This window comes from Zerene cesonia, chromosome 17 (assembly GCF_012273895.1).
Source record: "Zerene cesonia ecotype Mississippi chromosome 17, Zerene_cesonia_1.1, whole genome shotgun sequence".
Lineage (NCBI taxonomy): Eukaryota > Metazoa > Arthropoda > Insecta > Lepidoptera > Pieridae > Zerene > Zerene cesonia.
In genome coordinates, this window is record NC_052118.1 from 6,271,649 (window position 1) to 6,288,353 (window position 16,705).

At 32.2% G+C, this 16,705-nt stretch overlaps 3 protein-coding genes across 4 annotated transcripts in view; 2 read left to right on the top strand and 1 right to left on the bottom strand.

Annotated features, from left to right (window-relative positions):
- LOC119833210 (DEAD-box helicase Dbp80) overlaps positions 1 to 1,598 on the bottom strand; it is a 2,883-nt gene extending 1,285 nt beyond the window's left edge. Inside the window, exons 1-2 of one of the 2 annotated variants that reach the window (XM_038357132.1) lie at positions 1,388 to 1,598; positions 64 to 1,298 (exon numbers count right to left, since the gene is read on the bottom strand). In XM_038357132.1, coding sequence (XP_038213060.1) covers positions 64 to 1,291 — 1,228 coding nt within the window. In that variant the 5' untranslated portion in view covers positions 1,292 to 1,298; positions 1,388 to 1,598. Of the gene's footprint in view, positions 1 to 36; positions 1,299 to 1,387 lie in introns of both variants that reach the window. The other variant, XM_038357131.1, reaches the window with a different exon arrangement.
- Positions 1,599 to 5,753: 4,155 nt separating this feature from the next.
- LOC119833488 (uncharacterized oxidoreductase YrbE-like) lies at positions 5,754 to 7,812 on the top strand. The gene is made up of 7 exons (XM_038357511.1): positions 5,754 to 5,805; positions 6,027 to 6,124; positions 6,221 to 6,472; positions 6,550 to 6,857; positions 6,956 to 7,195; positions 7,284 to 7,439; positions 7,592 to 7,812. Exons 2-7 carry the CDS (start codon positions 6,045 to 6,047, stop codon positions 7,729 to 7,731), a joined length of 1,176 nt encoding a protein of 391 aa, XP_038213439.1. The 5' UTR covers positions 5,754 to 5,805; positions 6,027 to 6,044; the 3' UTR covers positions 7,732 to 7,812.
- Positions 7,813 to 13,657: 5,845 nt separating this feature from the next.
- LOC119833507 (uncharacterized oxidoreductase YrbE-like) lies at positions 13,658 to 15,705 on the top strand. Its single transcript, XM_038357529.1, has 7 exons — positions 13,658 to 13,696; positions 13,964 to 14,060; positions 14,137 to 14,388; positions 14,480 to 14,787; positions 14,883 to 15,122; positions 15,204 to 15,359; positions 15,490 to 15,705. Exons 2-7 carry the CDS (start codon positions 13,978 to 13,980, stop codon positions 15,627 to 15,629), a joined length of 1,179 nt encoding a protein of 392 aa, XP_038213457.1. The 5' UTR covers positions 13,658 to 13,696; positions 13,964 to 13,977; the 3' UTR covers positions 15,630 to 15,705.
- Positions 15,706 to 16,705: the final 1,000 nt, after the last annotated feature.

Consider the following 16,705-nt stretch of genomic DNA (forward strand, 5'->3'; position numbering starts at 1 on the left):
GAGAATCAATCAAATTGATAGCTATTCCCGCTTTACCAAATCGTCCAGTACGTCCAATTCTATGTAAGTAAGTTTCACAGTCAGCTTTTTTATTAACATCCACTGGCATATCAAAGTTTACCACTAAAGTAACCTGTTCTATATCAATTCCTCGAGACAAAACATTGGTTGTAATCAATACTTTCTCAAGTCCGCCTCTAAATCTATCCAGTACAGCTATTCTTTGTTCCACTGTCAGCTCACCAGACAAAACTGCAACGGAATGACCATCTCTAGACATTTTTTCAGACAGCCAACTAGCTGTTTTCCTTGTATGACAAAATATTATAGCTTGACCAATTGTAATAACTCCATAGATATTACAAATAGCTCTGTATTTATCTTCAGGGCTTTTACATTTAACATAATATTGCTTAATGTTATCCAAAGATTCCTCTTCCCGAAGGAGTCGTATAATAATAGGGTTAGGCACAATAACTTCAGCAAACTCCATAACCTTACTGTCATAAGTTGCAGAGAAGAACATCATTTGACATGTTGAAGGTAAACATTTGTGAATTCTAATACATTGATCTTGATGCCCCTGACGATCTATCATTACATCTGCTTCATCTAATACAAATACTTTTATCTTACTCAGGTCAAACATTCCAAATTTGACACCCCAATCAAGCATTTTTCCCGGTGTTCCTATTAGTATATGATCTGTTATTTTAGTGCCTTTTGGAACTTCCTCACCTCTGACAGCATACTTTAATTTAATTTCTGGACAGAATTTTGCCATTTTTGCTGCCACTTCACCTGTTTGTATGGCTAGTTCATATGTTGGACTCAAACAGAGCACTTGTGGATATTTATGTGTAGGGTCAACTCTACTTAACATTGCCAAGACAAAAGCAGCAGTTTTACCTGTTCCAGATTGAGATTGTGCAATCATGTTTTGGGGTGGATCAGCCAAAAGTGTGGGAAGAGCTGTTTCTTGAATTTTTGATGGAGCATTAAAGCCCATAGCATACACACCCTTCAGCAAGTTTGGTTTTAAATGAAGAGCTTCAAAAGTTTTTACTGAATACAGAGGTGAATTTGGATCTTTTCTTTGAATCTCTATGTCTAATTTCGATTCCACTAATCCTTGTCGTATAATCTTCATAAGCAGGGAAGTTTCGGCTGGGTTTGCGGCATCGACGCTTTCTTCATCAGACTTATCGGTAGATTTCTTATGCAAACCAAGACCGGCTACTCTGTTCGAGATTTCCAACTCTTCGGCTTTCTGGCCCCATTGCTTAGCCATCTTTTATCTGCAATGGTCATCATTTCACAAAATTTAACATGTATCGACAAGTGTCATGAAAGAAAAAACAAAGGTAATTATTATACTTATACTTACTCGGTTAATTAAAATATGAAAGTAAAACTTGTTTTAGTCGTCTTTTGTAGAGATTTATAAGCCGTAAACAGATAAAATTTGTTAAGGAAAAGCCGGAACATTAAAACGGTCAAGGCTTTGAATTTAATCCTGTTGAATTGTTGAAAAAGGATAGCACAGAGAATTACAGGTTACTCTATCGACTGTTGCCCGTCGGTAATGTCAAGTTGTTGTTTGACAAATGACATTTGATTATGACGCGCGGAACAGATTTCGCAAATATGTTGCCAATATTTAAAAGAAATTAATACGAGTTCTGGAATGAATCTTTATTTATTTACTTTTTCTTTCAATATCGTTTATATTAAAAAATGAAATCAATTCTTATGAGTTATAATAGTGTATAGGCTTGTAGCAAGCAACGGGTTATTTTAAAAATCTAACGTAGAAATCGCATTCATCTCCTACTACTCCGGTCCTTCTTAGTCAGAATTTTCTTAGAAGATATTTCTGATAGATTTAAAAACAATCTGATTTAACCTCAGAGCGCTATTCTTATTATGCTCATGATCTCTCTTCTCTCTCCAAGGATCGTTTAGATTGTTCGTGGAACAGCCAGTGGAAAAGCGCTACCAAAGGGAAATTCTTTAGGGATATCCAACCCTCCATCCCTCGGAAGCCCTGGTTCTTTCGTTTTCCTAATATAGACAAGCCTACTGTATCTACCATCTGTCGTCTCCGTTTAGGCCACAATACGACGCCTATCCATTTATTTAAAATTCGCGTTCGTGATCATTCCCTCTGTGAGTGCGGTATGGACGAGGGTAGCTATGATCATTTATTTTTTGAATGTCCTAAACTACGTTCCTTACTTCTGGATATTCTCCCCCCTGATGTCCCTCTTCCTACTAATTTTAAGCGTTTACTTTACCTTGTCCCTACCCCATTTGTTAAGGTCCTATCAAAATTCATTAACTTAAATAACTTAAAATTTTGACAAATTCCCCTCTTTAACTCATTATATTATTTGTGTTAAGCTTTTGTGACGTTTTGTGTTGTCTATAACTGGTATTTATTTTTTGTCAGGTTATACAGCTCTATGTCAGATCGTCAATTCAAAGCAGTACATCTCACCCGTGATTTTTCTTTAGCACAGAGTATGCTTAATACAAGCTCATAACAACACGACAATAAAATCCTCTGATTATCTGTACAAAACGTGACATTGGCAGAATCCGCCCTCAGTGGTATCGGGAGTTGCCATTTAATAAAAAAGAAGAAGAAGAAGAAGAAGACAATCTGATTTAATTTACTTATTTTACAAAGCAAATGTATTATATTCTCCTTCCTATCGTATATAGTAGGATAGGATAGGATATAAATACGAAAGTTTGTAAGGATGTGTGAGTGTTTATTGCACGGGGTAGTTAGTATTAAATTGCATAGATAATTCTTCAAAATTACGCTAGATAGAGCTCTTCAAACACAGTTCACTTGGATAACCTTTTCATTTTCGTTCTTTCCGTGTACAGTGCCGTCGCTTCATTGTAACTTTTAAAACAATTGTTAATCTTTATAATAATATTCCGGGCGTTAGTTTGTTTAAATTTCAGCACATTGAACATTTGAAATTTAGAAAGACAGCAATAAACACACAGAGCGTGAAATAGTCAAAATAACAATTGTTGACATGTAAAGTAACATTTTTCGCCATCTTTATGTATGTAAAAGAACGTCGTGTTAGTTACACTATTTATGTCTCAAGAACGGCTGAACCGATTATGTTGGAATTTGGTACAGAGATAGTTTAAAATCCGAGAAAGGACATTGGATAATTTTTTCCCGGAAATCGGTCGGGAACGGGAACTTTGCCGGTAACACCCCGGGTCTATCGTTCTTGCGACAATTTGGACATATAATATATTTATTTTCTTGTGTTTGATTATGCGCTTATACGAAACAGAAGACTAAATAAATTCACAGGTTATTTATTTATATTAACTATTTTCAATCAAAAACTAAAATGCCTTCAATTTGTCAAAACAATAACACATTTAAATGGGCCAAACGGTAGGCACCAGCTTTCAAATAAAATAAGAATCATAAAAATCGTTTCACCCAGTAAATATAAGAGGTATCAAACATAAAAACTACAGTCAAACTGATAACTCTCTTTTTTGGAGTCGGTTGGTAAAATCTATTTTCTTTAGAAGCCACAAAAGATACATTTAATGTAGAAATTAAGGATTTTAAGGCATTTTAGATGTGTTTTATCTATAGGGTCTATAATTATCCTATCCTATCCTACTAATATCCTACATCCTACTAATATTATAAATGTGAAAGTTTATAAGGATGTGTGCTACTCTTTCACACAAAAACTACTGAACCGATTGCAATGAAATTTAGTACGTAGACAACTGGACAACTGGAATCACATACAGGCAATTCGAATTTTTTATCCCGATATTTCTACGAGATACGGACTTGCGCGGGTGAAAACGCGGAGCGCAGCTATCTTGCTTCCCAGATAACTATGAACATAAATCAAGAGGCAGAGGCTAGATGGGCATATTCAATACATGCTAACACCTCTTCAGAAAGAATGTGATGAAAATAAAATTAATTATAATGAATAAAAAAATACCTCTGAACTTTTTTCTCTAGGCAAGTTATCATAACGGTGTTTATAATAAAAAAAATATTTTACTAAAATAGGTCTCATCTGGTTATCACATCTGATACCTTCACCCACCGGTGAAGGTCGACCTTATACGGGCTCTTAGACTATTAAGTTCCAGTATTTGGTTTTGATCTTAATGATATTATTTGAAAAATAAATCTTCGCTTCACATCTGAGTATCATTATGACAATGAAAATGACATGAAGCTAGTTAAATTATTTTTCTATCAATTATATGTACCTAAGTTCATCAAGTCATTAATTCAAGTATAGGTACATTAAAATACGTAGATAAAAATGTCAGTTCAAGCTCCAAACGTTTCCATTACAAACAAAAGCAAATACAGAATATACCTACGATTCGAGCAAGACGAACGACAGCTATTTACCACTTTTGTTGCAAATGCAAACATTGAGAAGGTCACGTCTTTTAGAAGTCGGATTTTCGTAATGAGAGCTTTTATGTTCAAATGCTGATTGTATATTTATCGTACAGTAGTAGGGAATTTTTGTTGTCTTGTATGTTGTGACCGTTTTCTAATAATACAAATGTTATTTTACGAACTCTTGTGGAAACTCCTCTTTTTCATTCGTATTACCTAATTTTTATGAATATAAAACACATGAAAAAAAATGAATGAATGTTAATAAATATTATCACTATAAATTAATAACAATGACTTTGAATTTAGAAAAACAATTATTGTAAGAATAACAACAAAGAAATGAAAACTTAAATTAAGAGACGAAATGTCACTTAAAGGCAATTCAAAATTTATGAAATCTTATGAAAATCACGTGACCACGAATACGTCATTAGTTGCTAAATTGGCGACATTATAATGTTAAAGCTTAATAGTAGATATTTAGTAGGTACATCTAGTACAGGAGCATATTTGTTCTGTGGAGAATAGTTGTGGGATTTATTATTACTTAAAAATACGAATTTTGAATACAGAATACAAGTGACAACTTAATTTAATTAATTAAATGTGTCCCTTGCACAAGGGCTACTTTAAATATAATAACCAATGCCTACCTCCAATTCATGAGAAATAAAAGTTGTTGCTTTTCTGTTTTTTAATTTATAGAAATATGTACAAAGTAAAAATACCAATGGTTGTTCATTATATTACAAGTTCAAATAATTACTTTAATTAGATTTAAATATCACTGTTATGTACTATTATATCTAAGATTGACAATACTTAATGCTACAGCGTGACATCACACGACCTTGACACACGATTTTGGTACTGGATTCAAAAGTTTATTTGTACATTTAAATTGAAAAGAAGAAAAAAAAGAGTCAGGTATGATATTTTTTTAGGATACACATTCACTTCCTAAAATGGCAACATGATAATGTGAATAATTTTTTTAATAAATCGAAAAGAAATATTCTTATTTGTATAGGTATATAAAATCACTGATTTCAAAACGACATTGTAAGTACAATAATCATTTATCTTTTATTTTTTATGTTGTAATTTACTTATTTCTTGACACAATGAACAAATATAGCAATTATTACCGATTGCTTTATCCACATAAATGAAAAAATTCATGCGATTAAAGTTTCTATCAAGTTTATTAGCGGCTTTGTCGAAAACATTGATAATGAAATCTTCACTATAATATACGACTAGTTATCAATGTTTCTTGTGAACGAAGTTCATATATAGCCGAGAATCTCACAATTAATTCAGTTGGGCCTGCACAAAGCCCGCGTTATTACGACTCCAGCATCTAGTAGGTAAGGTGTTATAATATGGAACTACAAGACAATTTCGGAAATTCAAAAGAATTAATTTAATTTATATTAGAGTGTTATATTTTAATCTAATTCTATTAAATTAGAATAGATATAATATAAATTATAAATTATTAATTTAAAAAACTTTACAATAAAACCAGAACTCAATAAAGTTTTTTCATATTATATAACAAACTAAATTTATTGCCTTTGTGTATTAGGACATTAAAAACGACAACATGGCCACACAAAAGTTCGCTGGTCCTTCTCCCTACACCCTGCCAACCACTCATCCGGAGGTTGATTTCTTATATACTGAGTAAGTGTTACGGTTAAATTATTTATTTTATGCAGCGTTCAATATAGTCTCATTATTTATACCATTTTAAAAATTTAAAAATATCCTCTTTATCAGGTATCTTAAAAATGTAGCTAGTGATGTCAAAGCAAAGGAAAATAAGCCCCCAGTCGTGGCAGCTATTTTCGGACTTGGTCGCGCAGGTTCTATACACATGGCCACCATCAACCGCAACCCACGAATTATTATCAAATACATTGTTGATGACCGTAAAGACAAATTCGACGAATTGAGAAAATATTGGTCTCTTAGTGACGATATTGTTTTCCTGACACCTAAAGAAAGCGACAAAGTATACAATGACAAAGCGTAAGTTCACATTACTATATCTGTTTAAAATTCATATAATTTTTTAACAAAACTCAATGTTTTTTTAACAATTTCAGTGTGAACACAGTGTTTATCTTCACACCCACCACCACACATCACAACATTGTTGTGAACTCAATTGCAAACAACAAAGATGTTTTCTGTGAAAAACCCATTGCTGAAACCAGTGAAGAAACTAAGAAATGTTATGAAGCGGCAAAGGCCAAGGGTCGTGTACTATTCGCTGCTTTCATGCGCCGTTTTGACCCAGCTTACAGGGATCTTAAAAACAAGATTAGGAATGGTGACTTAGGACATGTGCAAATTGTGAAGGGCACAACCAGAGATTCACCTCTTCCTCCCATCGAATATCTTAAAACTTCAGGTATAACAATGTTTATGGTTCAGCAAATGTCCATTTAAATATTAAATAATAACTTTTTTCTAATGCATTTTGTATTTAATTAAACTATGACTTTTTAGGTGGTGTGTTCTTTGATTGTTTGGTTCACGATTTTGACATGTTCTGCTGGCTGCTGGGAGAGGTACCCACTCGCGTACAAGTATCTGCTTCAGCTCTAATGCCTGAAATCAAAGCTATCAATGACTTCGACACAATTGCCACAATACTTACTTTCCCATCTGGAGCAGTTGGTCTTTTGGATAACAGCAGATACAGTGCTTATGGTATTGATCAGCGTCTCGAAGTTTTTGGAAACAAAGGTAAATTAAAACCCATATTTACGCATTTTGTATTTTCTTTAAACGATTACTAATATACAAAATTGTTTCTCTAAATTCCAAAATCTAGGTATGATCAAGGTTGACAACCAGGTACCTGCGCATTCTACCGAATATGTCATTAAACAAGAAGGTGTCAAGAAGAATCCCATCTACTACTCATTCCCATCTCGTTATAAGCTGGCGTATCAACGTGAATTGGAATATTTCTTGGACGTCGTTCAATGTAAGTATTTATAACGACAAAGTAAAAAATAAAAATATTTTTTGTCACAGTATCGTAAAAGCTACGTATTAGGTGATCATCCGTGCCCATAATTAATCGATCGCAATGTTAGAGGTATAAAGGTTCATAAATGATCATTTGTTTACTTTCAGACGGAGCCCCTGTTGACGTGAACAGCTGGCAAGTGTTGGCCGTGAGCAAGGTCGTGGCTGCGGCCGCTGAGAGCGCGCGCACTGGCGAAACTGTATACATCGACTGGAGCAAAGATGATATCCCCGCGGAATACTCGTAAATCTAAGACCTAGGAATTTCTGTGAACCCATGAATTCGTTATCCGACTAAGCTTAAATAAATGTGTTTTATACATCACAAATATCTTGTCATTGATATTAACCATCTTAATAAATCAAATTTATTAGATGCAATGGAGCAAAACCTGTACCAAATTATTATAATGTAAATAAAGTAAACAAAATAACATTTAATTCATCTAATTTATATGGATTATAAGAACAATATAGCAATGAAAGCTCTTGTATCAATTTATATGAATTATAGTCTTAAGAAGAAACAATACTTTCTAAGGAATTTGGGATAAAAGAGTTTTTACGGGCTCTGATACGGGGCCGAAATTAAACATGAATACTTGCTTTTACCTCTGACGTGGAACATTCCGCTCCAATACATTCACTTTGAACAGGAAAAGTTCGCGACGGTAATCTGCCTCATAGCTATACCATATTTTCATGATAATATGTTATGAAATCAATTAATATAAAAATCATAGGAGGTTTTAATTTATTTTTCATTTAGTTGAGGATATAATAAATTATTTTTATTTAGTACTACACATTCATCATAACAAGCTTTTGTTTTAATTATATATTTGTTTTAGTTATAATGATTTCCGAAATTCAAATTTTTTTTTAGAGTAAATAAAAGAAGTATGTGGTAAACCATACACATCAGAAAATTCTTTAAATGGTCATGGCTCGATGATAGATAACTATAGAATTTATAAATTTAAATTGGGTGGAGGTATCTACTCACATTTTTTATCAGCTTAATGTGACTAAATGCAGCAGAATATCATTCATTTAGATTTCTTACAATTCATACAAGAAACCAACTAACTTTTGATTTTGTTGTGTTACTACAAAAAACAAAATAACTATAAAACTAAGAGACAGAATGTACCTAAAGCTCTTGTACTTTGTTATATTTGATATTTAATAATCGTAAAAAATGTGTTAATCATAATTTATTGGTGACTATAAGCACAATAAAGTATATATACTTTATCCGTTAATATAAGTATGGCGCAGCAATTTTAAAGCTAATTTAAATTAATTTCACGATTTGTTATTCGTCATAAAACTTTAATATACCATTAAAAATGATAATGTCATTCATTAACTAATAATTACATATAAACATTATTTGTTTTGGAAAAAAACATGGGTTACATAACCCATATCATAAACACTGGTCGCGCGAGGTATAAGATTATTAAATTAACAATCCCTTATCAATGTATGATATACATTATACTTATCTTAATAAAAATATTTATTGACATTTTAGATAAAGTCATATAAACAAAGCCATTGCCAGAATTTTTTATTTGGATAATCATATGATTTTTTGTTTGTACAATTATTTACAGAAATAACATAAGTCTTTAATTACGATTATACCATGCAGATAAATAATGAAAATTATCGATAGTTCTTATATATCTACATGCTATAATCGTTAATTGTGCACAGATAATTATTCCGTAACTAATAAACTGATTTCGACAGTCCTCTATCGAATGAGTAAAATGACAATAATAACTACTTAAATATGAAGCAAGAAATATCCAAAAAATTACATACATTCGGGTGAGATAGTAGAAAAGTTCAAGTTTCCTTACTTTAACTGGAATAGAACCCACACATTTTACCTTTATCATTTTAAAATTAAAAAACCATTCATACATTTCCTTCTTTTAATTTTTTTGCAATAGAAAAAAACTCGAATTATTGTTTAATTTAAAACCAAATAATTTTTCAACGAGATGGAGCACCTGCACAAAATACAAATGTTGCAAATTTTTACAAAATAATATTAATGGCCTTATTATTGTGCAATCCCTTGGCGTGTCAGATGCCTTGTGATTTCTTCCTATGGGGATCTGTCAAAGACCACGTGTACGCATTCTCATAGCGTACACAGCCGAGAAGAGTCACAGAATCGTCGTGCAATAGCTTTAATTACTTCGCAAATTTAAGGAAAGTTCGTTTAGAAACTGTAAATAGAGCTCGTCATTGTATTGCACAACGAGGACGTCACTTCGTTCATCTGTATTGAATACACAATTTGTACTAACTAAGGAATAAAATGTATGGGAGTGTTTAATGAATATCACTTCAATCAAACAATCATTTTTCCGTAATAGTTTAAATAAAAATTTGTCTATTAATTCAATTTAAACATTTCTAAAAACCCATTGTAACTATGTACAGGTTATTATATATTATAGTTAATTATGGAAAATAAGTAAATTAAAAGTAATTTTTTGTCATTGCAATAATCAATGAAAAATATTAATTACCTGCTTTAAAATAAAATATTACAAACAAAAAATAATTATAAAACAATGAAATTATTAAAATAAATGCACAAAAAAAAAAAAGAAATCCGTTTAAATAGCTCATAAAATTTCATAATGACAGATTTGCAATTTCATTTCAAAAAGCACGGTGCTTTTATAATTTTATCACGGTTTCTAAGATGATACAAAGCAAAACATGTTAAAAACTATAACTAGGTTAACACCTATTTATTGCAAAATTATCTTTTACCTATCATAAATACATGTATGTATTGAAAATATGAAAAATTGCATAAAGCAATATTTCATGAAAATACCCATTCCAGAACGAAAATCGTTTATATATATCTACTAGCTGACCCGGCAAACGTTGTTCTGCCTTATTCTTATTATTTAGGGTTATAAAAATAGATATTGGCTGATTCTCAGATCTACCCGGTATGCACAAACTTTCATTTGAATCGGTCCACCCGTTTCGGAGGAGTAAGGTAACTAAGATTATAACACGAGAATTTTTTTTATATAAGACTAGCTGCGCCCCGCGGTTTCACGCGCGTAAGTCCGTATCTTGTAGGAATATCGGGATAAAAAGTTGCCTATATGTAATTTCAGTTGCCCAGCTGTCTACGTGCCAAATTTCATTGCAATCGGTTCAGTAGTTTTTGCGTGAAAAAGCAACAAACACACACACATCTTTTCCCACTATGTCATCTATATTCTTTGTTGGGAATTCGGGAATCCGGAAAGAGATATATATATATACTAGCTGCACGCCCCGGCTCCGCCTGGGTTGTCATTTATCGTAATTAAAATTATTTAAGCTATCCTATCTCTCAAGTTGGATCGAACTGCACATGGTGTGCGAATTTTATTATAATCGGTTAAGTGGTGTAGGAGTCCATTGAGGACAAACATTGTGACACGAGATTTATATATATTAAGATATATATTTATAAAATGAATCGCCGAATGTGAAACTCGAGAACGGTTAGACCAATAGTAATAAAAAAACCAATACAATTTTTTAAATTTTGTGTTCAGGCACAAGGTCGACTCTTATGGAGAGAAAAACCGTACCACGGGTGAAGTAGGGTTGGACCGCTAGAAAAGAATATAGAATAAGACTAATAATAATTTATTTATTACGACATATGTAACATATTACATTAACCCGCACTCTAATTATGAGATTATTATTTATTTGTTATATACTTTGTTTGATCTTTTCAACCGATTTCAAAAAAAGGAGGAGGATATCAAATTGACTGTAATGTTTTTTCTTACCTCATAATTTTTTATCAGTAGAACCGATTTATATGTTGTTCTTTGAAAGCTGGTACCTCCCATGTGATCCCATTTAAATTTGGTGTAATTTTACATTTTAGAAGACTGACAAGCTTTTTTGTTAAAAATAATTATTAACTCAAAGTGTTCCTTACATTATGTTCACATTGTCTCAATATTTTCTGATCTTGATCCTCCTTATTCGACGTCCATAGATTGAAAGGTTTAATCAAGTATAAACTGTCAATTAACAATACATGTCCCGCAAAGAGGTTACGGGGAGTCACATAAGAGATAATCTTCCACTTACGTAAATTATACATTGTTTATGTCCCCGTATGGTATCGATTTTTTCTATATATTTTTTTTCAGCACTATGTTTTTTGTTTGATTCGCATAACCCATGACTTTATGAAAAGATATAAGAAATATTGTGTAATTCAAAACATATTTTGCTGCTTTTTGTAGATGATTAAGATGTTCGTTGATTAAAATAATAGTTAATTAAGTAATAACGCATATAATGAGAATTTTTATTTATTGACTTATTCTTTAAAGAGCTTCTATAAGAAGACTAGTTGAATGAATAAATGTTTGTGTTTGAGTTTGCTTACAATATTTATGTTGTATAAAACAGTCCATAATAAACAATTATCTATAACAAGGAATGACCTACCCGACCGTGTATGACCGTGAATATCGTTTCTAAAATAATAATAATATTACATAACACGTGTAGCAATAAAGACAAATTGTTTTGATTGTCTCTAGCTTGTGATCCCAGAATAGAAGGCCATTTATATTAACATAGCATGTTTCACTCCGAAAAATTTATTTTTAGTTCTTAATCAGTTCTATGAACATATTGGTTTTAGACTTTTACATTTGCTGTAAGTTATTGTAGAAAAATAATTTACGTCATTTGTAGTGGATACTCATAAAAAGGGATCCCTGTCCTATATCGGCGGTTTCCGCAAATTACAAAAATAGCTTTTTATTGGAGTTTCTTTGAGTCACATGGCATAGGAGGGTATATGACGCTCGCATCAGGATTTATTCGAAGCTAAGAAACAGGATAGCACATGTCATATGCCTCTTTAGAATTTATCTTCAGCATGGCTTGATATTAACATTAATAACATGTAAGAGAATATCGTGATTTGATTAATATAAAATGATAGCAATCATAACACAATATAAAATTAAAATATAATATTAGTAATATTATAAATGCGAAAGTTTGTAAGGATGTGTGTGTGTTTGTTGCTCTTTCACGCAAAAACTACTGAACCGATTGCAATGAAATTTGGTACGTAGACAACTGGACAACTGTAATAACATATAAGCAACTTTTTATCCCGATATTCCTACGGGATACGCCCTTACGCGGGTGAAACTGCGGGGCGCAGCTAGTAAAATATAAAATCACGGTGGGTGGAGGATCCGGTAGACCACGCTACTTCGAAGGCCAATTTTTGGTCTTGCTAGGTCAAAGAAACAAGATACTTCTACAAACCAAAATCATATTAACACTTACATTTTTTGTTATTGCTGTTGTTTAGCATACCGTTAAAGTTATAGCAATGTTATATTTACTGTGTTTTAATTCCGTAGAGTTGTTAACCTTTTTAATCTCAGGAACCTTATGGCTGTTCAAAGAATGGACACATAAGAAAGACTTATTTGATAAGAGATGACTTTTGTACACATAAAAGGCTGTTGCTAGTTTCTGGTTTTAAAACATAATTTAAAAAACGACCTAATGAATAACAATGATGTGCCATCTCACGAATAATCATTTTACCATCGTAATTTAAAAAAAAATTGTTGTCTAAGTTGAAAGTAAATAAGATGTAAATAATATTGTTTATATTTTCTTTTAAGCAGATAGGTTTGGTCAATTAATCAATAATAACAATAATTAATTCCAACGAATAGCATAGGCACGGACTAGTTAAAGATGACGTAATATATATACTTTCATGACTTCATATTCATTGATTTCAATTAAAGTTTAAATCATATTTATTCATGTTGTTTAAGCTTCTACATACAATGAACGTAAATTTTTGCATATAATTTTTAAATTTTATCAAAATTCTCGTAGTTTTATTGAATACGATGTTTTTGATTAATATCATGGAGTCATCATATCATGGAAAAATGTATTTGGATCACAAAAAATAACACTATTATTATATCATGGCGATATTTGCGCGCATATCATATATGACCTTAAGAATTCATGATTTTATTAATCTGGTGGGTTATCTGCTACTATTGAATCGATGCTGATATAAAGCTGGCAAGTTGATGTTTTAATTTAGTTGGAGTTACACATAGCTAGTGATCGAACTACTCCGACACCTAGTAGGTAAGCATAATATGCTACGAAAACCTTTTAATCTTTTAAAAAAAGGACGAGCGAATGTTTAGATATGAAAATAGTTGTACCACCTACGACGAAGTATAATAACAGAAAAATAAGAAAATAAATATTGTAAAAAAAATTCCGAGCTTCATATTTGCAACGTACTTATAATATCGGGAATAATAATATAAAATAAACACACAATATAAAGCTCCAATAATAAGTTTAAATTATTTTCCTTATAAATTATTTAATTAAATTATTTTTCAGCATAATTAGATAAAATGGCAACAAAAAAGTTCTTTGGTGAATCTCCTTACAAAGTTGCTAAGAAAACGCACCCCGAATCCGACTGGCTATTTACAGAGTAAAGTATTATTTTCCTTTTTTGTGATTGAACTTCTTTAAGATGAATTGTATTATTAATATTAATTTCATTTCAGGTTCATCAACAAAGTTAACTTAGTGTCTGACAAACCAAAAAATAAGGCCCCAGTTGTTATAGCCATCTTTGGTGTCGGCCGTGCTGGTTCTATTCATCTGTCTAACATTGTTCGTAACCCGCGTGTCATCTTGAAATACATTGTCGACGACTGCAAAGACAGATTCGCTGACCTTAAAAAATTCTGGAATTTTAGTGATGATGTAGTCTTCCTAACCTCGAAGGAAGCTGACAGGGTGTACAAAGACAAATCGTAAGTCAATTAGATCATAAATTTTAAATCTTGACAAATTACTTTTTTATTATTGATTGAAATGTTAAGTAGTTCTTTAATGATGTTGTAGAGTTGCCGCAGTTATCATTGGATCTCCAACATACACACACCACGATATTGTTGTTAACTCCATTTCCAACAACAAAGATGTATTTTGTGAGAAGCCCATTGCAGAAAGTATTGATGAAACCAAGAAATGCTACGATGCCGCCAAAGCCAAGGGTCGCGTCTTGTATGCGGCTTTCAACAGAAGGTTTGATCCCGCCTATAGGAATTTGAAGAACAAGGTTAGAGAAGGAGAAGTCGGACATGTTCAAGTATTGAGGGTTACTGCAAGAGATTCACCTCTTCCTTCCATCGAATACCTGAAGCACTCAGGTAACAACGATCTCAATTTTACCAGAAAAAGTCGTAATGCGTTAGATAAAACTGTAGGTTTTTAATTTTTATATCTATGTCTTTGTGTATTTTAGGTGGCGTGTTCCACGATTGCCTCGTGCATGACTTCGACATGGCATGCTGGGTGTTGGGAGAGTTACCGAACAAAGTGCAAGCAACAGCTTCTGCCCTTATTCCAGAAATTAAAGCTATTGATGACTTCGACAACATTGCGTTCCTATTAAGTTTCCCATCTGGAGCTATCGCTATTGGTGACAACAGTCGGTACTCTGCGTATGGATACGACCAAAGACTTGAAGTGTTTGGAAACAAAGGTAAACAATACTACCACACATTTGTTATTCACATCATTCATAAGCTTTATGATATTAATTTAATAACGGCGTTATTTACAGGTATGATTAAGGTAGACAATGAGAAACCCGCCCACTCCACAGACTTCGTTATTGGACAAGAGGGATACAAGACAAACCCCATCTACTACTCATTCCCATCCCGCTTCAAGGTTGCCTATGAACGTGAACTTGAACACTTCTTAGATGTTATCCAATGTGAGTATTACAATGTTCTAATAAAAAAACACTGCAATACCTGATGCCTGATCCTCGGTTGAACTTTAAATTCTACCAGCTTTAATTTAAACTATATATCCATTCTAAAGTTCAACATTTCGTATCACAGTTGGAGTAGAACAGGATGTTACTAGCTGGCAGACACTCGCCGTAAGCAAAATCGCAACTGCAGCTGAAGAGAGTGCGCGCACCAACAAGGTGGTTGAGATTGATTGGAGCAAAGATGACATTCCAGCTGTATACTCTTAAATATGACCCTGGCCTCGAACGAAGATTTTGAATTTGAATTAGATTAATGCAAATAAATATGCTTTTTTAAATTTTATTAATTTTATTTCGAAATGTCAAATGAGTGAGAGTGTCTATATTTATCAATATTAATTTTCATTCTAAATTTATTAATACGATGATAAATAGATTTTCTTATGAATGTAATTAAGCACACTATACTGAACCCTTTAATGATATTGATATGTACATAAATTTGAATTACTGTTCCTTATTTGTTGTAATCTTGGTAATTTATCAGTAATATAATAAATAGCCTCTACAATCTACATGATATCAGTGAGTTGCACTCAATACCTGTCTACTATTCGATATCCACTATTCAGTAATTGAACATGTGCAACGTTAATGAAATTTTCTCCTCACGCGGGCAGCCGCAACACTAAAGTCTATGTCAATATTACTAGAATATTCTATTAAATATAACAAAGTGTAGCGTATAATAAATCATATTTTTCATGAATAATGACTTCTCGTTTTTTACAACAGATCTATTATATAACACATCTAGCATCTTAGTAGTAGAGTAAATAAATAAGACAGCAAGTATTTGTAAATTTCGAATTAAAAATAACGTAAGCGATTAGAAATTAAAAAGCGATACTAAGCAGATTATATTTTTTTTTTACAACATTTTTAGGAGTTAAATGTACAGAAATATGTGCCTTTTGATTTAAAATAATCCACACAATATACAAAAGTAATAGTTCTTTTAGGTTTTAAATTATACTAAGCATTCATAGTGTACACATTAATTTTATTTTAGACAACTGTATTATGCAACAAACAATTATGATTATACATTTAATAGAATCTGATATTTTTACACATTTGCGGGCGCTAGTGATGTGTCAATTGCTGTTATTGTGTTCCCACAATGAACATCGATGAGAATCGAGAACTACGAGCACATTTTTATGCGGTGCCTCTCGGTCTCATCTCTAGTTCATTTGTGCTCTTTGACACTTTGATCAAAATTCAAGATGAAGGTTTCGCTAGTTTGCCTATTTTCATGTACGGGTTTTAGTTATTTTTAA